At 53.0% G+C, this 22,690-nt stretch overlaps 1 protein-coding gene across 1 annotated transcript; it reads left to right on the top strand.

Annotated features, from left to right (window-relative positions):
* Positions 1-778: 778 nt before the first annotated feature.
* Positions 779-14,400, top strand: HPCAL4 (hippocalcin like 4). Its single transcript, XM_074934658.1, has 4 exons — positions 779-920; positions 9,982-10,151; positions 11,129-11,344; positions 12,485-14,400. Exons 2-4 carry the CDS (start codon positions 9,990-9,992, stop codon positions 12,680-12,682), a joined length of 576 nt encoding a protein of 191 aa, XP_074790759.1. The 5' UTR covers positions 779-920; positions 9,982-9,989; the 3' UTR covers positions 12,683-14,400.
* Positions 14,401-22,690: the final 8,290 nt, after the last annotated feature.

The following is a 22,690-nucleotide window of genomic DNA, read 5'->3' as shown; positions in this document are numbered from 1 at the left end:
GAATGATCAATGAAGTTCAGCCATCTATCTTGCTAGCAAGGCTCCGTGACTTGATATAAGGAGCTGCCTGTAAGTAGGGCCACAGGTGGGCTCCGTGTCAGCCCCTCCTTGGATTATTTACTGCCATGTACCTGGACTGCAGGCCGAGGTGAGGGAAGCGCCGTGACTCACCAAGGCCAGGAGAGCGCCAAGGCGAGCAGAACGGACAGCATGTCGGCGCCCCCCCCGGGGGCTGCTTTTGGCAGAGCCAGGGGAGATGCCTGCTCCCCCCCTGCAGCAGGGCAGCGCTTTGGGGCAGCCCTGGGTGGCATGGGATGCTGCAGTGGGGCGGGGCGGGGGGCAGGGGAAGGGAACAGCCCCCAGGTGTGGTGTCGCTGGCAGGAACCAGCTGCAGAAGAGCCCGGGGTGGGCTCGAAAGCTCGCCTCTCTCCCCCCAGAAGTTGGTCTAATGAAAGGTACCCCCCCCCTTTGTCTCCCTATAATATCCTGCATCTCTCCCAGCCCCACCAGGCCCTTATCCGGGAGAAGACAGAGCACAGGCCACCCCCTGTTAACCCGGGAGCAAACTCCCCGCGCCCCCGAGCAAAGCGGGCACGATTCAGCCCAGCGGACAGGCAGCCCGGCAGCGTGTTCCCAGCCCCACCTGTAGCGGGCTCTGCTGACTGACACCCTCCTCTCCCAATCAGCCTGCCGGCGGAACCAATCCGGCGCCTCCCTTCCGAGCGGGGCGGGGCACACACGGATACAAGAGAGAGGGAGCCGCAGCCCGCGGGCAGATCAGGTGGGGGAAAGCCGGGGCTCTCCTGAGTGCATGGGCAGGAGGCGTCCCCCCCTCTCCTGAGACACCGCACCTGGGGCTGACACCTCAGTGGCCCAGAGGGACGACGGTCGCTTCCCCTGCATCCCAGCCCACCTGCAAGGTAAGAGGCACCTGGGAGGGTGAGACATGCCCCAGGGGCTCCTCTAGCCCCTGTGGGGTTGGGGGACAAAAGGGGGTTTGCTGGAAATAAAATGGAGGTTTAGCAATAGCTGATGATCACACGATGTGTTGTCAAGTGTGTGTGTGGGGGGGGGAAGCAGTGGGTCTGCTCGGCCAGCTGGCCTTGTCATGTGGCCTGCTCTGCTCGCCCCTCTCTTCTGGCTCAGAGCCCCTCGCTGAGCGAGCTGTGTCTGGGGCACCGCAGGAGCTGGTCCCAGCCAGGTGCTGTACTGGTGGCATCTATTGCAAAGGGGGTGGGGGGTGTGTTTGGGTCCTTGGCTCATGTGCCCTATCGGCTCCATCTCCAAGCTTGCCCTGGGCTGGCATCAACCTGGAACTCTTGCTGCTCCTTCTGCAAAGTTTCCCACCGCTCTGGCAGCGGGTTTAGTGCGTGCAGCGCCCCATCTAAAATCCCAGCGTGGCTGGCAGGCGTGGGGAGCCCTTCCTTTGGGAAATGGAGGTGGGGTATGGGCTGGCTCTCAGGAGGGGGCTGTTCTGCAGATAAGCCCAGGGGAGCCTCCAAACCTAACCTCAGTCAAAGACCCTTAAGAGCTTTGGGGAGACACGTGCACAGATGCCCCTCTCTACCCCATCCCTTTGTTTGTCTCCCACTAGGACAGTGTCGTGCTGCAGATCCCAGCAGCGTGATTTTGAGTGTGCGTGGGGGAGGTGGGCTGGGGGGAGGTACTGTAAGGGTGGTTTTAATTTATGCTTTATTGTAAGGGGGTCATTCCTGCACATACACTAGTGCTAGTTAGTTCCTCTATGTACCAAAGCTTTATATTCTCTCCCCCAACCATAAAAGCAGCCATCTTGTCATTGCCCTGGAAAAGCCCTGGTTTGGGAGGGGAATCTCATTAAGAGGTATTGTAACTGGCCCGTGTAAGTGGTGGCATTGCTATTCTGGAAGCCAGTGTCTCCAAAAAAAAGTCTCTGCAATCCAGAGCCCCATGTTTGGTCACAACAACAAGCCAGCTCACCAGGGTTTCAACCCACCAGGGTGCTTGCCATGGTTTTTTTTCCTATTACTCACTGCCTGCAGCAGGTACTGTGAGGAGCACGCAGGCAGCTGGTCACAGGGAGATTTGTTTCATCGAGGTCCTGTTATCTTTTCACCAATCCGAACTCTGGAGGCATGTGGGCTGGGTTCTTCTTATCTCGGAGAACCCTCAGCAAGTGCCATTGCATGAGGGAGAATGAACAATGTAACACACGCTCCAGCCCATGGAATGGAGGAGCCCTTTCCAAACTCAACCATGTGCCCGCATCTTTGGATTGCACACGGTGTAATGTGTGTGTCTAGGCACACACGGTGCTGATGTGTGCACACGCACCAGGCAGACTGTCCCCACAATGGAACGTACACAGCTCACAAACAATGTCTTGCATCAGTCTGTTGCTATGGTTTTTTTTAACTGTTTGTGCAGCAGCTTGCGTGGGGACACGATGATAAATTCTACAGCTCCTTTCATCCTGCACAGTCCCGCAGGCAACCATGAATATCTCCACGTAATCCCTTGTTCCAGTGATCAAGATGTAATTTCCTGCCTCTAGGGTTCACTCGCCTTCCCTGGACAAAATGGAATTATCCCAGCCTGGGATGGCTCTTTATTCCCTGGCTCTTAAAATTACTCATGAAGCGTGAACTAGATTGCATCAAATGGCAGCCTCAGAAATATGGCTTTAGTGTCCCTTCTCTACACATTCCCATCTTGTGTGTGTGTGTACACCCACACACACAGCCCTTGTACGCTCCCCTCTGCGCACACAATGGATATGAGTGCACAACTTGAACATATGCATTCTTTGTGTGTGTGTAACCTGGCTAGATATATTACATACACAGGTGTGTTACACTCCTGACAGACCTACACATGAAATGTCTGCCTGCCCAAACCCACAGGGCTCATCACATGCTGCAATCTCCTGTCACCTCTTCCTGCTGCTCTCAGGGTGCTGGCTCCGCTCCTGCTGAATAGTGACCATGCAAATACCACCTGTACCCTGTGGCATTCCTCAAACAGGTCTCACTGTTCTTATGCAAAGTGTGCCCCACTCCAGCCAACATGGGAACCTCGCTGTGCATCTACTGGGAAGGATCGTCCTTCCTGTCTCTGCACGCTGGAGGGAATCCCTCAAGCCCAGCCATCTCCCTTACTTTGAACCCACCTGCCCAGCAATTCTTCTGCCTTGTTCATAGCAATGACTCTTGCACCAGGAAAACCCTGACTGCTTTAGGAGCAAGAGGGTTAATTCTCTCAGTAGCAGAGCTGCCTGTGCCTAGAATCAATCCGGAACCTGTGGTGATCTGCAGAGGGACACAGTCCCACTAAACGGAAGGAAGGGGGACTCCAGGAGACCATCTGAGCCCCTCAATCAGAGGGACTGGGGGGGGGGGGGGAAGAGACAGAACAGCTGTATCTAAGGCCTTTCTCTGACGTTCAGCATAATAAATCTCCGCAGCAAGATGGAAAACACAGAGAATGGAGAATTTCCATGCACCATGTGAGTCCAAGAGAATCACTCTTGTGCTTTGGCTTCCTGTGTCTAGCAAATACTCGCACCACATCTTTCAGCCCACAGCACTCTGCAGGCGTAAACTGATTTACTGGCTGTAGCTTGGGATCCTGTCACTTGGCTGCTGAAATACAGCCACTTCTGGGGTGGAGCATAGCTATTGTGAAAGGGCATAATTGCACCACAGTTTAGAAGGAAAACTGAGACAGGTAAGCATCTTCCCATTTTGCAGATGGAGGACTCGGGAGGCATGGAGAGGTGACGTGACTTGCTCAAGGCAGCATGGCTGGAACTAGCACTGCGGTGTTCCTGGCTCCCAGACTTATGCTCTGGCCACTGCTTTCAATTAGCACTGCAGAGAGAACTAGAAGTGGGAAGAAAGGAATTGACCCAAGTCCGGTTTCAGCCAGGGCATGAGTTTAACATTGATCTTTCCACCCCAAGAAGCATATAGTCTTTAATAGTAACAAGGAATTGGGACTTTGTCTTGAAAACAGCATGTGAAAGGTGGCATCTCTCCCAGTAGCAGCACCAAGCTGGGATATGTGACCAGTTTTGGCTCAGAAGAATCCTCAACAGCACGTCCTGCACTCTGCTGTTCCTGGGAGATCTCCCATCCAAGTGGTACTGGCCCAGGCCAGTCCTGTTTAGCACACGTGACCCTGTTAGATTTCCCAGACCCAGGTCTGCAGGCTCGTTAAGCTTTCTGGAGAACAGATGCACTCCCCAAGGCAGTGGCTGTGACCCCCCCCCCCCCCCCCCGGTGAAATGAAGCTGGACTCTGAGGTTGTTATGCAGGTCTTTAGGAAGATGGGTCTGTGAGCATGCAGCAGGGACTCACACATTTTCCTGCTTTGAACTTCTCAGGCTGAGTCTTGGCATAAGAGTGGGGTGGGGAGGGGGACACAGGAAGCTTCCCCTTGGCATGGACTTTTGTCCCCTCTGACACTGCTGGTGCTGGCCATGGAGTGGCTGAGATCAAGCATTGCAGCATTTGATCTCATTCATCAGGATCAAAGGATCCACCCCTTTAAAATATGGGGGCAGGTAGCCCTGAAGCGAAAGGTGCAGACCGCTTTACATGAGGGACCCAAAGATCTCAAAAGCCAGATGCTCTACTTCAGGGGGAGGGATAGTTCAGTGGTTTGAGCATTGGCCTGCTAAACCCAGGGTTGTGAGTTCAATCCTTGAGGGGGCCATTTGGGATCTGGGGCAAAAATTGGGGATTGGTCCTGCTTTGAGCAGGGGGTTGGACTAGATGACCTCCTGAGGTCCCTTCCAGCCCTGATATTCTAAGTCTCGGGGGACAAGCACTGGTGAGGGATGTAGAGGGAATCTGATTTTGCTTTGACCTCCCAGTTGGGACCACTAGCCATGATTTCCCCACCCCTCTTCTTGCTCCAAAGAGTGATTTAATCTTGTGTTTTTTGGCTGAAGCGCAAAGGTCTGTGGAAGTAAAAGGCACAGAGGGAAGAGTTGGCTGGTAGCTTTGGGGATGCTGCTACTGTTGGCAACCATCTCTCCACAGCAGAACTGTCGCCATGGCAACCTCCTCAGCACCAGCTCCTATATGTACCAGAGTAATGTGGAGATTGTCCCTGCCCCCCTTCAGCGTGAGCACAAACAGACCTGGGGGAAGGGGAGTGCAGGGGGTGGCTTGGCCTCCATCCCCTCACAGCTGCGCCTCCCTATGCTTGACCCGGGCAGGGATGTCAGAGACCAGGAATTTAGGCAGTGTCTGCCCCACTTGGGCCTGGAGACAGTCCAGTGCAGGGGAGCGTGTAGAGGTGGTGGTTTTTGGGAGGTGGGGGAAGCTGCATGACATGCCCTTCCATTGTGTGTGTCACTTCTGCAGTGGGTGAAGTTGCAGGGATGGGAAGTCACTGGGGGGGGCAGCCCCCCAAAAATCAGGAGGGGAAATAGACAGAAAAGACCCAAGCTAGGGCAGGGCCAGGTCCGTCATGATGCTAAGTGCCCTTGGCTCCCACTGATGTCTGTGGCAGTCAAGGCACTTGGCTCGGGGATGCTGAGGAGGATTGAGTTTGGCTGCAGCTATTCTGGGGTGTGGCAGGGTGGGGGCCATCAGTTGCCAGGCTTGAAGGGGGTGGGGGGTCTCCAGGAAAGCAAAGCTTGGAATTTCTAAACGGGGGTTCTTGAAATGTCCGAACTCTGCTTAGAGATCCTTCCGCTTTGTCTAAGCTAAATGCCCATTGCCGAGCAAGAGCTCCAAGGCTGTGGCATCATTCTAGCCCATTTGTGCAGTAAAGATCTGGGGGGGGAGGTGAGGGGCCAGGCAGGATACAAACCCAAAACTCCACCTGCAGAATGGGGAGAACAGTAACTGGGTGGCTTGGAGCATTTAGGCCCTCAGGGAGAGCTCCCCACCCCCCCAGAGGAGATGAGGGAATCTGCACCATATGGTGTCATGACTGGGTCCCTGCCTGTCACTAACCCAGGTCTCGTTTCAACCAGTAACTCTCTGGGATCGGCTCTGAGCTTGGAGATGAAGTGTCCGTACCAAGCATGCAGTTGCTGGTGTTCTGCCTTCTCTTCCCAGATGGTGCCACAGAGTCCCATAATAAAATCCCCTGGCCCACGTGTGTTGGAGCAAAATCCACCTCTGCTGAGAAACCTGCTGAGGTTCAAGGGGTGATGCCAAGACAAGTGCTGGGTAGAGCTTATGCTCTTCCAGGAGCCTGCTTCTCCCCCTCCAGCGGTTCTCCACCATGCCTCATTGGGGGAGAGTGCAAAGCAGTGAGTGAGTGGGTTTGAGTTGAGCTAGGCGGCAGTTGATGTGAGATGGGGGGGGGGGGGTGAACTTGGCCTAGTGTAATTGGAAGTCCTCCTCTTGTTCAGCAATGGGGCAGCCCCTGTGCCATACTGGGGGGGGGGGGGGAGATCAGAAATCAAAGGACCCAGTGACATCGCTCCCAGGCCCTGACCTCTCTGAAGGTTAAACTTGCAGATCTAGACTCCTACGTTTGTCTCCAATTGCTCAACACCGAGAATCACTGGAGGAGAACACCGCAGCAGGGGACTAGATGCCTGACACACCTTCCTTTGTGCAGGGTGGGACGGTCCCTCCGCCAGCCGGCTCTGCTTACAGGGCAAGCGCTTTTCCTGCATGCCTGATTGCACAGTATCAGGACACAGAGAAATTAACATCCGTACCAAGAGACTTAGACGACTGGCCTGTGATCCCAAACAAGGTTGGCTCAGTCTCTGATCTTCACTGAAATCAATGGCAAAACTTCTGATTGCACTGGGGCATTTATCCACTCTGTCACTTCTGTAGACGGTTGCAGGTTTGAGACTTGGGCTGGGAAATGCCAATGGCACAGAGAAGCAGGAAGGAGTTTAGCTGCTGAGGTCTATGGTAGGAAGGAGCATCCCTTTTTTGGGAACATTTTGAGACTGTGACCGTCTCTCGCTTATCTTGGGGCAAGGAACAAGATGTCTTGGGAAACCCAGGACTGTACAGGAAGAGGCAGGCATAGAGGGGGAAGCTGGTTGGGGAGACAGAGGAGTGCCAAAGCAGATGTCTGTAAATCACTTGCACTTAAAGTGCCATATTTTGGAAGATGCATCAAACTGAGATCTGGGCTTGTCTGTTCCGGTCTGTCTCTTGGTGAATTTAAACATCTAATTTTTTTTGAGCGTACAAGGTAACACCAGTGTCCTCCTGGCCAACCATCTGCCATTCGATTAAACAGCAAATAATGACCCAGGATGTGTGGGAGCGGTTGCTGAAAGCTGGGCAGATTCTTTCTTTGCCTAGGCAGTCCCTGACTTGCCAGTATTTTGCTTCTCTGTAGTGCTGTGGGAGAGCCTGGGGATGGAAGGAGCTGCCTGAAAGCTCGTGCTATTTTATAAAGGGCTGACTGATGCAGAAAGGCAAATGTCAGAGCTGCCCCAACACACCTTTGAAATCCTGACATCCACAATACTGCAGCCTAGGGTAACACTTGCTATATGGTGTCGCCCTCTGCTGGTTGGTGCATGAGGGATGAGAGCTTACTACTTCTACTTGAGCAAACAGGGAGTAAATCTATGAACAGTATCTGCTTTAGAACTGAAAGTCTTGGGCTGTGCCTTGGGACCTATGTCTGGGGTTGTTGTGCTAGGAATGACCTCTGGAGCACCTCTACCCTCTCCTTTGCTCCCTAGTTAACCGCCCACAGTGGGGGTTTGGTATCCATGGCTGGAATTCATTACACAGGTTCCCCACTCAGGAATTCGTCAAGCAGTAAATACTTTGCCCTTCTATTGCACCTGTAATATAAGAATCTCAAAGCATTTCCCAGGCACTGATTAAGACTAACAGTGCTCCACTTGGAGAGGTATAACAGCTGTTCTATAGATGGGGAAACTGAGGCACAAAGGCTGACCTGTGACTTGCCTGAGCTTGGAGAGCAATGCAGAGTCATGAATAGAAGTAGGAAATCCTGCCTCCCTGCTCTGACTACAGCAAACAGCACCAGATTATTATCCATGGCTACTCGGATATTTTGCTGCAGGCCTATTTGTTCCCTGAGCCCTTCCTTCTGGATCTAGTCTATTGACACTTGCATCGGGAGGAAAAAGCAGCCGGCCTTATGTGGAGAAGGAGGGTGTGTTCTGGGTGCGGAGATGTCTCAAATTCCTCCCTAGGTCCATGCTGGTGACACCATTATCTGGAATTCTTAGATGTGGCCCAAGGGCACGCCTTTTGGACTAAAAGGTGGGTCGTTCTGTCTGAGCAAAGTAATGGGGGGGGGGGGGAGCTCAGGATTGCCAACCCCAAACATTCAAAAATCAGATTTTTTGTCTTTAAACAAAACAAACCACACACAGGACTCTTTTCTCTAGTTTGTTTTTGGTGGTGTTGGTTCCAAGCTTCTTGGGATACTCATGTGACTTTTTTTCCCCCCCAAGCTCTCCCTCTGCATCCATGAGGGCTAGAAATGTACTTTTAAAAAATCATAAAAAGCAGAGCTCCTTCTGTACGCACAGGACTGCAGGCACCAGGGCTTCAAATTCAACCTCAAATATCAGGAGTCTCGCAGTAAACCCAAGAGAGTAGTGGGCAAGGTCACACTGTTGCCGACTCTGTCCTGAATGGGAACCTCACAGGTGAGACTGTTCTCCCTCGCCTCTCCCTGCCTTGGAAAGTTGGGGGTGACACCACCCCAAAACACTGACAAGGGCTCCCATGGGCTCTGCCCAACCCCTTTCATTTTCTCAATGAATACTAATTTATTTAACCCTTCATAGCACAGACCACCAAATGCTCTGACTTCACAGCTTTGGCTCGTTCTTCTTTTTAAACATTTTTATGGAAAGCCCCCCCAACCCCTTGCTGCTGCAGCTACCACCAGCCACCCCCCCTCCCCCACTCCCCCCATAGGCATTCTGGCCTTGCCCCAGCACTAGGGGGGAAGCTGGCTCTCTTGGCCAAGAGACCACCTAGCACTGTTAGAACCGACAGTGTTGGATGATTGCTGGAGGCTTTCTTACTGGGCAGATCTGATGCCTTCCTGACTCCATTCTCAGAGGTGTGTGCCAGAGCGCACGGCATTAAGGTGCCCTGCTCTTTCTTCCAGCTAGAGGGAGGGGTTCTGGCCAAGTGGTGGCCGGTTTGGCCCTCAACGGCCATGGGGAAGAGAGGAAAAGGGTTCCCAGCTGCTACTTCAACTCCCTGGCAGTGAGACGTGTCCTCAAAATTCCACCCAGTCATGCTGCTTTTCAGGGCCTGTGAAATCATCCCAGGAAAAACTCTGAACAAGATGATTCTTAATGGCCTTGCGATTCCAGCAGGAGTCCGATATTGTGAGCTTCTCAGCTGCTCCTAAAGCCTATCTTACACTGTGGCAGGTGCCATGAGACAGTCACTGGGTGCTGAGGTTTTACTGGCCATGAGGGCAGGTGCCAATGACTGGCAGGTGAGGTGTTGGCCGAGGTCTCATGGTGTCTAGACAAGACTTAGTGATATCAGATGGCACTCCTGGGATCAGCTGTCTAGCCTCTTCTCTGTAGGAGCCAGGGTGACCCTAGTCACAAAACCAGCAACACTTGTATTAGCATGAGGCATGGTTAGTATGGAAACATCCAAGCTGCAAACAACCCCACCGAGTGGTGGGGAGGGCAGGCAGGTCTTCTCGGGGCTTTGATCCATGGGAGAGGTGGCTTGTGAGTCACATTCATCAGTCACTGGCTTTTCCAGTAGTGTTTCTGTCTCCTCTGAAATGTTGGCAATATTGATGCTTCCAGGACCTTTGACAACACCAGTGCTCTGTACCAAACTTAACTTGCGAACCCTCCCATACACACCCATGAGGCTGGTCAGCATGACAACCCTCACTTTGCAGAGAGGGAACGGGGGAAACTGAGGTACAGAGATGAAGAGATGTGGCAGAGTTGGGAAGGGAGCCCAAGAATGCCCGTCTCTCGGCCCTCTCCCCAACACGGTCAGTACTTCAGCATCTAAGAACTACTGATCTTTCCAGAGCCCGTGATGGGAAAACACAACAGTAAGCTGGCCCCTGAGATGCTGGACGACCTGGTGAGAAGCACCGAGTTCAGTGAGCAAGAGCTAAAGCAGTGGTACAAGGGCTTCCTGAAGGACTGTCCCACCGGCATCCTCAACCTGGATGAATTCCAGCAGCTCTACATCAAGGTACGGGGGAGGGAAGAAGATGGTCAGTGTTGGGTGGATGGGGGCAGGCAGTGAGTAAGCTGCTGGGAAACATGGGGCTACGGCTGTTTAAAAGGCTGCATTTGGTAACTAGCTGAGACCACTAACTCACCGGGGTGACAGCAAAGCAAACAGGTAGTGCTAGACCAACTAGAAGTCCAGAGCACCACTGAACCGCCCCCTTCACTGCTGGTGCTGTCTGGGCCCTGACCCCTCAGAGTTTTATGGTTAGGATGAAATTGGGACTCGCTGCTGGCCATGGCTGGCACAGCACAGCCTGAGGGATGGATTGTTGCAAAGATCTAGTCGATCTCCCTCTGCTAGCAGGATCCTGGAGCCACAGAACCCCTGACTGCTCTAAGCTACAGAACGTTTGATTGTTCCTTCCAAGTCCAGTCAGAGCAAGATCATAACCCCCTGCCCCTAAAACCTTCTGTGCTACCCTCTGTCTGCAGGCTGAGACATGCCCTGAATTTGTCTCCTGAAGTATGATTGCCCAGGTGTCTTTCCACACACCTTTCTCTGCAGTGATAGAAAGTGGCCATATTTAGAGAAGCATCTTACCATAGTGGCATACATCCGATGAAGTGAGCTGTCGCTCACGAAAGCTTATCCTCAAATTTGTTAGTCTCTAAGGTGCCACAAGTACTCCAGTTCTTTTTGCGGATTCAGACTCACACGGCTGCTACTCAGAAACTTACCATAGTGGTGGGGGCTAAAGAAGTCCTCTGAAGTTCTTGGTTCGGCCAGGCCTTCACAGATTTGTGCCCAGAATCAAATAGGTCCAACTCTTACTCCTTTCCCCCCTGGCTATTCTCTCTAAGTTGATACCCTCTATCTCTCTCTACTAGAAATACAGATTCTGTGTGTATCCGTCTCTAAGCAGCAATGAATCCCATATGCTCCCTTGCACTGCAGGTCCTCTCTAGATCTCTTACTAGCCTCTTCTCACCCTGCAGTTTTTCCCATATGGAGATGCTTCCAAGTTTGCTCAGCACGCCTTCCGCACATTTGATAAAAACGGTGATGGGACGATCGACTTCCGGGAGTTCATCTGTGCCCTGTCAGTCACCTCCAGGGGAAGCTTTGAGCAGAAGCTGAACTGGGCCTTCGAGATGTATGACCTAGATGGAGACGGGAAGATAACCCGCTTGGAGATGCTAGAAATAATTGAGGTACTGGAAGGCACCGGCCTCTGTGTCTCTGTGAAGACAGTGGGGTCAGAGACGCTGCAGTGGTTTCGTTCTGATAGGAGGTTGGAGAGCAGGGCCAAGTGACTAGAATAGAAGCCCCTGCAAAAAATTGCAGCTCATGAGTGTTCAAACTCAAAAGCAACTCCAGTATGCCCTGAACCATAGGTAATAAACACTCCGGGGCCCCAGTGGTAAATCCATATCCCCCAGAGCATTCACCCTCCCCTCCAGGCTGCTCTGACCTTCCTACATCCCTCCCAAGAACGAAGTCCCCATGCTCTGGCAATGAATGCCCTGCTTTGGGTGCAGACTGGGCCCTGAAGGCATGCCAGGCCAGATCTGCTGGTGTTAACTTATGTGGCTCTGTGCTGACTGGAATGGCACCAGGTGACGTCAGCAGACAGTTTGGCCCACAATCACTCACCCGCCCGTCTCTTCTCCCCTGCTGCCGTATGTCTACACTGCAGCCTAGGGTGTAACTTTTGGCGAAGGTAGATCTAGTATACTGCAAAATAGCTGTGTAACCATGGCTACATGGGTGGTGGTACAGGGTTGCCACCTGATACCATCACACCTGTCCCCCAGTATCTACTGGCATGACTCTACTCTTTAAAGCACACTAGCTCAGTCCAAGCTGGAAGTTACCCATGGCTGCAGGTGCAGCCGTAGACCTCGCCGGGGGCAATCAGTAAGGTGTGACTGCAGCATGCGTCCACCCACCTGTGCTAGATCAAAGCTAGCTCAAGAAACAGCAGCCCTGAAGCTGCAGCAGCATGGGTGGGGGCCGTTCAAGTAGGTGGGCGGGCAGGGCTTCAGGTGAAGGGGTGGTTTGTAGCACAGATAGGCCTAGCCTTTAATCCAGTTAGTGTGGCTAACAGTAGCTGTGTGGCTGTGGAGGCATGGGCTTGCAATCCAGTACAAGCCCATGCCTCCCTGTGCCATGCTATTGTTACTCGTGCTAGCTGGATTAAAACTAGCATGGGTATGCCTGTCGGTGCTCCAATCACCCCTTCACTTGCTGTGTGGACCTACTCAGCCCTGCCCCTGCTAGCATGGTGTTACTGCCATGCAGAAGGGGCCCTCTTCACTTCACCCCTCTTCCCTCTGTCCTTCATGCCTCAGGCTATTTACAAGATGGTGGGGACGGTCATCATGATGAGAATGAACCAGGACGGGCTGACGCCCCAGCAGCGGGTTGACAAGATCTTCACCAAGATGGACAAGGACAAGGATGACCAGATCACCCTGGAGGAGTTCAAGGAAGCTGCCAAGAGCGACCCCTCTATTGTCCTCCTCCTGCAGTGCGACATGCAGAAATAGCCTTTCCCCGCAGACTCCAGCTGGACTGTCCAAGGCCGCGTGCCCCAGCATACCGGTTACTGCCCTCCCCAGAACCTTGCACCCAGCCCCTGCTTCCCAGAGCTGTGCACTTGGCTGCCTGGGGCAGAGTTCGTTCTGCTTGCAGCCTTCCACTTCCTCACCTCTACATCCCACTCCCCGAGCCCCCCACCCCCGAAGGGACTGCCTGAGCCACATTAGAACCCCCCCTCCCCCCAAACAATCCCTCCCACAAAAATCCCTGGAGTGTGTTCAACCCCACAGCCCATCCCCTATCAATCCATCCTGGGATCACACTGCCAGGCGCTCATCTGCTCTTTTCCCACCTAGCCCCCAATACCAACTTAAGCCTCCTCAGTACTTAAATTCCCCTGACCCCAGAGCCCTGAAGTGGACTGTCCAAGGCAGTGTTCACCCCATAACCAACATCAAGCCTTCTGGCTCCCCCAGAATGCTGCTTTCTCATCCCTAGTTCCAGTTCCTACAGCCCCAGCTGGGTTATCCTGTCAGGGCCTATTTGAAACCAGCAAATTTCTCCCCCGCCCCAAACCTGATTCCTGGTGATGCCCCAAACTAAGCTGTTGCAGTGCCCCTTGCTGCCAGTCCTGACTGTCTCGTCTCTCCCACACAACATACCCCAGTCCACAGAGCCCCAGATTGAACTAGCCAGAACTGGGCCCTGACAGAATAGTGCTCCTGAGCTCAGTTCCCTGGGCCCCAATCCTTAGCCTCACAATGGAGTTGGTGTCCTGCAGTCTCCACCTCTCTCTCCAGCAGCCACCTTTCAGCCTCTTCTTTCGCTGCAGCCAGCGTTGGTTGCAGGGCTCCCATGGATGAGGCACTTGTGGCATTGTGAGACGTTTAGAAATAACTGATTTCTGCCGCCTCTTTCCATATGGTCTCGCTGTAAAATCCCAGAGTGCCATGTTCTGTCTAGCTAATGAGTAGCATTGCAGAGCCAGCAGCTTTTGGGTTCAAATGCATTTCCATGCACCCCTCTCTTCATCTTGAAATTAATCTGTATTTAAACTGCCCCCTCTGTTCCCCAGGCCAACCAGAAGTCAAAGCAACCATTGAATATAGGCCTTCTCAGTGGGCTAAGGAAGGAGCTATCGATACTGTATGCTCCCTTCAAAGGCAGCCCTGAAATCAAGCCATTGCCCATCTAATCTCAAGGGTCCCTTTTCCTGTTGCCCTGGCATGTTGGGGCTGGTCCCATGTTCAAATTGCTCTTGGGTCCGAGGGAGGCCAGAGCTGAGTAGATGTCTCGCTGTTCACATGAACGTGAACTGCGAATGTTAGTGCAGGTTCGTGGAAGCGAGTTCCTTGTGATTTGGGTGGGGTGGGTTTGTCATTCATGGTAAATACAGGCTTTAAACCTCTGCTGAGGGTGGAATACAGAGATTCTGCCCATTGGTGGCATTGCTAGAGGTGGGTATCTTCTGCCTTTATCTCCTTGGGGCAGGAAGAGTCTTAGGCCAGTCTAGCTTAGTTGGAAGAGACTGGCTCGATTTTCTGTTTGAGTCCTGGGTGTTGCTTCTGCTCCTGAGCACAGCAGGGCAGAGGGACAACCCGCAGCGCAGGCCAGAGTGCCAGGCGTTGCTCAGCACTTACGTGACCTTTGCAGCTGGGTGGCGGTGTTACCTCTCGGCAGCAGCATCCCACCTGGAGAGGGTATAAAATGAGGGGGGAAGATAGAAGGGTCTGTCTGAAGCTGGGGGACAACAGCACAGGTGTGATGGGGTGAAATGTGGTGAGAGTCTGGGTCAGGGGTGTTCTCCGGGGAGAAGATCCCCACAGGCCGGGGGTTGGTGATGGAGGGCAGAGAGAGACACAGTGGTGGGTTGTGGGAGTGACCTGGGGAGCAGCTGACTAGCTGGGATCAGGTGGTGGTTGTCGTCTCCAAAAGGACCTATCCAGCTAGGGGGTTCCGCCAGGCGTGCTGTGCTTCAGAGTAGGTTTGAGGGCCTGGGAGTGATTTAATAGGAGACCTTTTTAACAGCATCTCCCCTCCCCAGCCACTGCCTCCACCCTTCTCCAACCCCAGGACAGTTGTTTGTTCACAGATGTGTATCTAGTCTGCTCATTGTGGTTTTGATTATTGTAATAACTGTTAGGAAGCCGTGGAGTTGTTTATATATTTTTTTAACTGAAAAATAAAATGTGTCCCACAAGGGTTTCCGCAGAGCCGTTATTGGTAACGCCGGGGCAGCGTAACCGCCTGCTGCAATAATCACCAGCGTCCGCTTGGTTTTCCCCTGTGGCTTTTTCCTCAGTGGTCAACAAAATTCTGACCACTGCACCGGATCCAGCCTGTTGCCCCTTCCTGCCACGGGCTGTTCCACCTGGAGTGAGGCTGATGGAGGATTTGGGGAAAGGGCCAGCCCCAGGATGTTACGTGACTCCTCCTAGAATCCTTGCTGGGCTCTTGAGCCCCCGGGGAGCTGCAGCCAGCTACAGGCCTGAGGTGAGGAGGTAACTGAGAGGTGAGACTTTTTAACTTCCACCAAGGGAGGGAGGTGGGCTGATATGGGCAGCGAGAGATTTCTCACTAGGACCCCCCAAAGAACTCATCCAATGGGGTGGGGGGAGAGAAGGGGGAACCCCAAAACAACACACACCATGATCAGCATCTGCCTCTGAGACTTGGGTCATAGGGCTCTTCAGATACCCTGAGGACCTGCACATCCTGGCCTGGGAATAACACTGATGAGCTCGCCCCTGCCCTGTGAGTAAGGTCCATGGCAGCTGAGTGAAGGGGGAAACAGTCTCTTTCCCCAGGCAACTTCACTCGGTTTGTTTGTTTTTGGCATTCTGAATGTGGGGGTTGAAATGCCCCTGACAACTCTGAGCAAAAATTCACCCTCCCCAAGGCTCCTGCGTTTTCTCTCTCTGTCCCCACCAAAGCAGCACCCTGGCTTTGCTTGGCTGTGGATGAACCTTATTTCCACGCTCTCTGGCAGTCCTGCCTGCTACGAAGCCAAATGTAGGGCCAGATCCTGCCCCTTGCTCCATGTGCACGGTGGGCATAGAGCCTATTCCCCAAAGGGGATGTCTATAAAAACACCACTGCACCAAGGGTCCAAGCTCAGGGCCATTTACACAGGCTCAGGCTTTGGGGCTAAATGTTGCCCTGTAGATGTTTTTGAGCTTGGGGTGGAGTCTGGGCTGTGAGGCCCATCCCCCTCGGGGGAGGGGGGGGGTCCCTAGAGTCCAGGCACCAGCCCAAGCCCAAATGTCTACACAGCAATGTTTAGCCCCAAGAACCCGAGCCCTGTGACCTCCAGCCTTTGCAGGGCTGTCCCATGGGTCCTTTAGGGCCGTATACCTGTCCCTAAAGAGACTTCTGGAGCATGCCCTGAAGCAGTTGGTGCCCCAAAAGGGCCTGATCCCCTGAGCAGGGAGAGTGCACCTAGCCTCAAGGGCCCCTCAGGCCCTACTGTAATCAACATGATTAACAATTAAGGGCTGGGCTGTAGCCGCAGAACCCAAAACTCATAAAGCCACTACCCAAGCCCTCAGGGTGGGGGGTGACGTGGGTGCAGGGGCTGTTAACATCACTGTAGCCATGGGTTGCTGTGCATCTCTCTGCAGATGCTCGGGGGGGGGGGGGGGTTGGAGTGCCTGAGGGGTGGGGAATTTATATTCCCCAACTTCCCCCTGCTCCTTTCAGAAGGCCTGACTGAATGGGCTTTGCACAGGGGTAAGGATGGGTAAAACCTGGAGCTGCTTGGTGCTGGCTCAGGGCAGTTGCCCCAGCTGGAGTGGAAGCACTAGTTTCTTGGCCAGTTGCAGGGGGCTGGTGGCCCAGCCCAGAGCTCTTAGCCCGCTTTCCTGCAGAGCTCACTAGAGCAGAGTGTTCAGGAGAGGGATAGTGATGGCCCAAAGGCCACTTGGTCACCTATTAAATTCCTGAAAGGAATAATGAGCAGAGCATCCGAGACATGGGGGGGGGAAGGGAATAAGAGGCTTTAAAATAAGGTCTCTGAGCTTTTGAATGGAATTCGTACTGTGCCCTGCTGTAGCACCATTGCCTAGCAATCATATAGTCTGTTCTTGACATTTTAATTGTACAAAGTGAAACACAGGGAGCGTGGGAGTTGCCTAAAACCAGAGCATGAATCAGTGGCAGAGCTGGGCCTAGAACTCACCACTCGATCAATCGGCATTTCCTCTCCATGTCACCTCTGCTCTGCTCCATTTGTGTGAGCATCGCTGGTAGAACTGTCCCAGAGCTGCAGCTCGATTATGCATAGACCTTATTAATGCTGGATTGTGCCTTGGCCCCCAGAGGCACCCACACTTTGCAGCACCAGGAGCTGTCCTGGCAGCTTGCAACCCCCCCCCCCCAAGTGTCACACCCACATGCTCATATGCCATGTTCACAACAGGTACAGCTTGTGCCAAATTATCACAAAGCTAGTTTATCTGATTAAAGTCAGCACCTGGGCTCAGCTTTGCGCTGCTCCATCACCCAGACAGGAAGCCGTGTAGGTCTGGAATGTGACGTGAGCTCTGGGTTCTCCTGAGCAAACCATGCGAGCAGCCCTTGGACTGTACCTGCCCCGGCTCTTGCTTTTCTATTTGTCAGCAAGGAATCCCCTTCCCAAGCTGAAGAGCCTAGAAAATGAGATGCAATAACAAGCCTGGAGTGATGTGTGAAAATTCTTGCATTTTGTATTTGTTCCTCCCAGCTCGCTCCACATGAGCAGTGATGGGACCAGACATGTCCCCAGATCCCTTGTTCTGAGGGGATGGTGCAGCATCCTCCAGCTGGGAGATGTTCTGATGACCTCTTCTGACCAACTAGTCCAAGAGGCCAGGCTACCACTACCACCTCCATATTTTGTGTCAGATGCCAGGGTGTTCTTACATAGCAAAGAATTAGGCAGATGTAGTTCTTCCAGTCATGTATACCACCTGGCACAACAGCAGAGACAGAGCCCAAGAGCAGCTGTTGGCCTGGTTCCCTATGATTATTATTACAGTAGAGCCTAGGGACCACCCAAGAATGGAGTCCCATTGTGTTTGTAGAGTACCTAGCACAGGCTGAGAGTCCCTGCCCTCAAGATTTTACAGTCCGATGTGGGTGCAGGATTGTACCTTGACTTCCCATGCCCTATCCCTCTCCCAGTCAATTTCTCCATGTGGACAATCCCTGAAACAGCTATTCCAGAATAGCTCCCTGTGTGGACACTCTACTCTGGAAGAAAAGTCACTTGATTCTGGAATAATTAGTGTTCCAAAGCAGAGTAATCATTGTGGAATAAAATCCCATTTATGTGGGGATAGAGCATCCACCCAAGGAGCTACTGCAAATTGACCCAAATAGCTACTGTGGAATAGACAGTTTTCCCATGTGGCCAAACCCGGGTGCAGTTCCCGTTTGCTACGGCTTTAGCTCCTGCCTCTTCACCCTGCCTCAGTGGTGCTCCAGTCACGCACGCTGCTCGTGGGAGCCGGCAGGGATAAGGAACCGCAACAGTGTCACGCAGAGGAGAACCTGGCTTGTTTTCCAGTCCGGGCCTTGCTCCCTTCACTGACTTTCCCTGTAAAAGAAGGGCCAGGGCAAAGGCTCCCTGCTGCCCACCCCCAAAACTGGGGGCGAATTACTTTAGAGGAGGGAGGGAATGTAATTCTTATGGGAGACGGCAGTTGTCTATTATAAATGGGGAGTGGCAACCACAGCAGGGAAGGTCAAACGAAGGGCAGGCTGATGTGCGCTCCTGCGTTTCTGTCCGCAAGGAATTGATGACCGATGCTGATGTGATCGGAGACAGGGCTGACTGCAGCCCAAGACACCACTGAAGGGCCCATGCTGCTCTGCTCATTGAGCTCAGCAGTTATAACAGATCCAAGACAGCCAAAGGAGCCCCAGCAGGTTGCCACTAATGTGTGGCTAGCAGGACCTGGCTCAAAATATCTACCAAAGGGGATGACTGGGCTGTTGGGAGTGGTGGAAGCCTCACCCCCGCCTCTGGGAGGTAGGTGAGTATCAGCCCCATTTCACACATGGCAAAACTGAGGCCCAAAGAGGTTAACGGCCTTGCCTGAGGTGAAGCAGGGAGTCAGTGGCAGAGGTGGGATGCAACCCCCCCAGCAGCCCTGACTCCCTGCTCTAACCACTTAACGGTGCTTTCTTCCTGAAGGAAAACGCAAACCCGTAGCAAGGACCGAGGGCGCTGGGGGCAAATGCACTGAGCCTTCTGATGGGAGCGGCATGTTTTAATACCCCCGCTCCTGTGGAAGGAACCCCTCGGTCATTTGCTGCTCGGTCACAGGACCTGAGCGTGGGGCGCTCGTTCCACTAGAGGGCAGTGGAACACCCAGGCACAGAAGCAGCTTTCTGAGTCCCGCTGCCAGGCGGCCTGCAGCCTACTCCTCTCGGGCTGGGCCAGCTTCTCGCTGTGTCACTCCCTTTCGCTCTCCTCCGCCTCCGGCTTTTAGCTTGCAATGAATTTAGGGCTCGTGGGAGTTGTCAGACAGACAGCTCCGGGGCCAGAGACGGTGCCATTTTCATCGTGTGCCCACCCCCCGCCCCAAGGCAGGAAGGGCCCCAGCACGGGCGTTCTGCTGAGCTTGCTAGGAGAGGACCAGTTGTCCTTGGGCCCCTGGGAACTGGATGGAGACCCAGCAAACTCCTCTCCCAGGGGGGCTACCAGACTGCCACTGCATGGTACCAGCACCCAGTCATTGCTAACCTGGGCTGGAGAACAGTGCTCTTGTATGTACAGCGCCTAGCACAGCAGGGCCTGGACTCTACCTGGGACTCCTAGGCACGACTACACTATAAATAGCTATAAGCGGGGGTGGGGGAAGACTCCATTGCTCATTGGTGAGCCATCCCCATGCTCTGCAGTTCTCCCCCCCCTCCCCCCGCCTTTTTTTTTCCCTTCCTTCTTTTCAGTCTCCTTCCCTTGGCTGCCTCATTCTTCCTTCTGTTTTGATCTCTTCTTTCCCCCATTCCCACCCCCCCCCATCACATACTTGTTAAGATAACGACTGAGCCCCGGTTGCTAGGGAACTCTTGTTGTATTAGCATCTTAAAAGACTTTTAATTTTTTTTTTAAAAAAAGGTCCTGGCACGTCTTCAGCAGCAAAGTGCCCACAGGGTTCCCCGCAGCGCGGGTGCTCAGCCGCACTTTGAGGCGCAGAGGCAGGCTGACTTGGCAAACCCCACTCTCCCCCGACTGCCGCCGTCCTTTCTCGCTCAGTTCCAACAGCGTGTGCGGGGCTGGGCGACGAAGGGCCTGATCCTGAGAGGGGCTGAGTCGCTGCCCCGGGGCGTGTACAGTCGAAAAAGAGAGACGGCCAAACCTGGGCGACAGTGGTATTTTTTCAGGAACTCTCCAGTTATTGCACTGGCAGTAATGCAGCTGGCCGCCCTAGTGTAGATGGGGCTCCGGCGCCTTTCCCACCGTCACCTAGACGTGAGTTAGATCCGTTGTTTTTCAAGCTGTGATGCGTGAACCCTGGGGATCCGCACACTATGCCTAAGGTTCCCAAAGGGGGCCACAGGCTGCTTGCAGGTCACAGTGGGTGCCTTCGCCCGGCCAGTTGTCTGAGTCACGGGTGGGCTGCAGTTACAAAAGCTTTGGGCACGAATACGAGTCAGGGACAGGGTCAGGGGAACTTGAAAGCTTTGCCCCAACAAAATAGTCTCCTGAGCGTAGCGGGGGATGAGGTCAGTTAGATGGGGTTGCCTTGAACTTTCCATGCGGGTGTAGCTCTGCAAGTGTCTGGGGAAGGAGAAATTGTACAAATCACACAACCGTATTATTCTGTGTGCAAGCCCCAGACCTTGATCCTGGTAACGAGCCAGAGATGCTATTAGAAAGGGCAGTAACTTAAGCCTTGGCCTGGAATAGCTGCATCTGTTCCAGGAGGGATGGTGAAGTAGCTTCTTCTCTCAGTGGCCACCCTCCCACTCCTGCACTGGTGTAGTTGCTGTGTATGGAGACTAGCAAAGCACTTCCTGGGGTCCTTTGTCAAGGGCAAACTGTTACCAAACAGAGGATTTCCAAGCAGTTCAGGATCAACACAGCACGGGAGCCAGCTCTGAAGCCAGTGATATTCTCCAGCAGCACCCTGTGCAGCACCGTTGTCCCCAGCCTTAGGTGCCGGTTAGAACATGAGATGCAACAGTGTCTTGGGTTTTGTCCATTCCCTGGTGCTTCTAGCTAACAAGAAGAGAGCAGGCACCTGCTGGTCTGATTAGCCCCTGGGCAATCAGCTCTGAAAATTAACCCTTAATTGCTCGATGAAATATTGTGCAAACGCATATCTAAGGACCTTGTTGCATCTCAGAGGCAGAAAGGGTGAGTCCTGGTGCTAGGACTCTGCCCAATTCTAAGGGAAGAGGATGGGATCCTTGACAACAGTCCCTTGCTACACTCAAAGTCCATGAGTGGGAGTCCTGACTAAAATTCCTCATGGCTGCCAAAGTGTAAATAGGCCAACACCCTCAGGGTCCTGTCAGAGACCAATACAATTCACCCAGCATGGCGCTGCCCACGGGGTTGGGGGCCTTATCCGCTGGGTCTATTTGTCACCATAGCCCATTTTACCTGATCCAGTAGCAGGTTGCTGTGTGGTGGGGTGTTGTCTCTCATCCTCGTGCCTTCCTGTCAGGGTTGTGCTTTGTGGTGTTCAGTTTCCATCCCTAATGGACGGGCCCTGATTCTGTATTTGGTTTGAGTTCTACACGTTTCACTGTGATGAGGCTGCTGGGCCATCCAGGTGTCCCTAACAGCCTGGTTTGTTGGTTTTGATCTGTTCTTCCCAGTGACTCATATACGATTGTTTCACACGTCTTGATCTAGCACCTTGAGGATCATTTAGTTTAGGGGGAGGTTGTTGGCTCCCTTGGTCTGAAGTGGACTTGGGCAGAAAATGGGATTTCTGTCCCATGGAAAATTCTGACCTTTTGAAATTTTGTTTTGTCCCAAATCTGGACGAAAGGTTGAACTATTCACAGAAGGGAAGAGTCTGAAGCATTTTGATTTAGAAACCTTGAAACAACTGTTGAAATGAAATGTTACAGCATAATATAGAATGTTATATGTGATGACGATCCAATAATAAATAGTGTAAACACGGAAGTTGAAATGAAACACTCCACTTTGATTTTGAAACTTTTCTAACGGTTCACCAAAGTCAACAGGTGCCTGGGAAACATTTTGATTTCAGGGAAACAGCATTTTCCTATGGAAAACTTCCGTCTGAATTTTTCTGACCAGCTCTAGTCTGAAGGTTCAGCTCAGCAGAGCCTTTGCAGTGACCTTCTCCAGGGGCGGGTTAGGGTGTGGATCGGTTCCAGGTTTTGCAGTAAAGGGGCGTTTGCCGTTTCAGATAACGTTGGAGCAGAAGCTGCTTTCTTTTATCGTGTGTTCAGCGAGAGCGGGGGTCAGCCTCCTGCTGCTCTGCAGCCCGGCTTCAGTGGGTTCTGGGCTTTGCATTTAGGGCAAAGGGTTTCCTTTTACAGTTTGCCCCAAAAGGGGTTTTTAGCAGTTACAGTTGGGCCTCCAACTTCACTCAGATGGGCTGGGTTATACAAATGAATCCACTTGGGAGATGATTTATTAGCTAATGAGTAAGATTAATAATTCCATTCACTAATGCACAGCAATGGTCCCCCCTGCAGGGACTCAGAGGAAGAGTGGGTGAATCCTGCTGAGTGCACTGCAGTGTCTCCATCTCAGGCTGCCAAACCATGGATCTGTTTGTCCCCAAGTAGCCTGCTGGAGGATGATGGACTTACGCCATTCCCACCGGGGTTTCAAGTCTCCCTGACATTTATCCAGCACTGGCTTTGCAACAACTACTCTGGGTGATTTGCAGCCCTTTGCAGTCCACCAGCAGGACTAAACCTGTCATTCATCAGTTTATCTAAAGGTGGGCAGGTCTCCATCACTGCCAAGAACTCCATCACCCTCCCTGGCCCCCAGCTTCACAATGTGGGGTTCCTCTCTGGTGCCCCCAGATAGACCC

The sequence above is a fragment of the Natator depressus genome, chromosome 19 (assembly GCF_965152275.1).
Source record: "Natator depressus isolate rNatDep1 chromosome 19, rNatDep2.hap1, whole genome shotgun sequence".
In the NCBI taxonomy this organism is placed as follows: Eukaryota; Metazoa; Chordata; order Testudines; family Cheloniidae; genus Natator; species Natator depressus.
The sequence above is the reverse complement of the archived record's forward strand: the minus strand, read 5'-3'. Positions and strand labels throughout refer to the sequence as shown.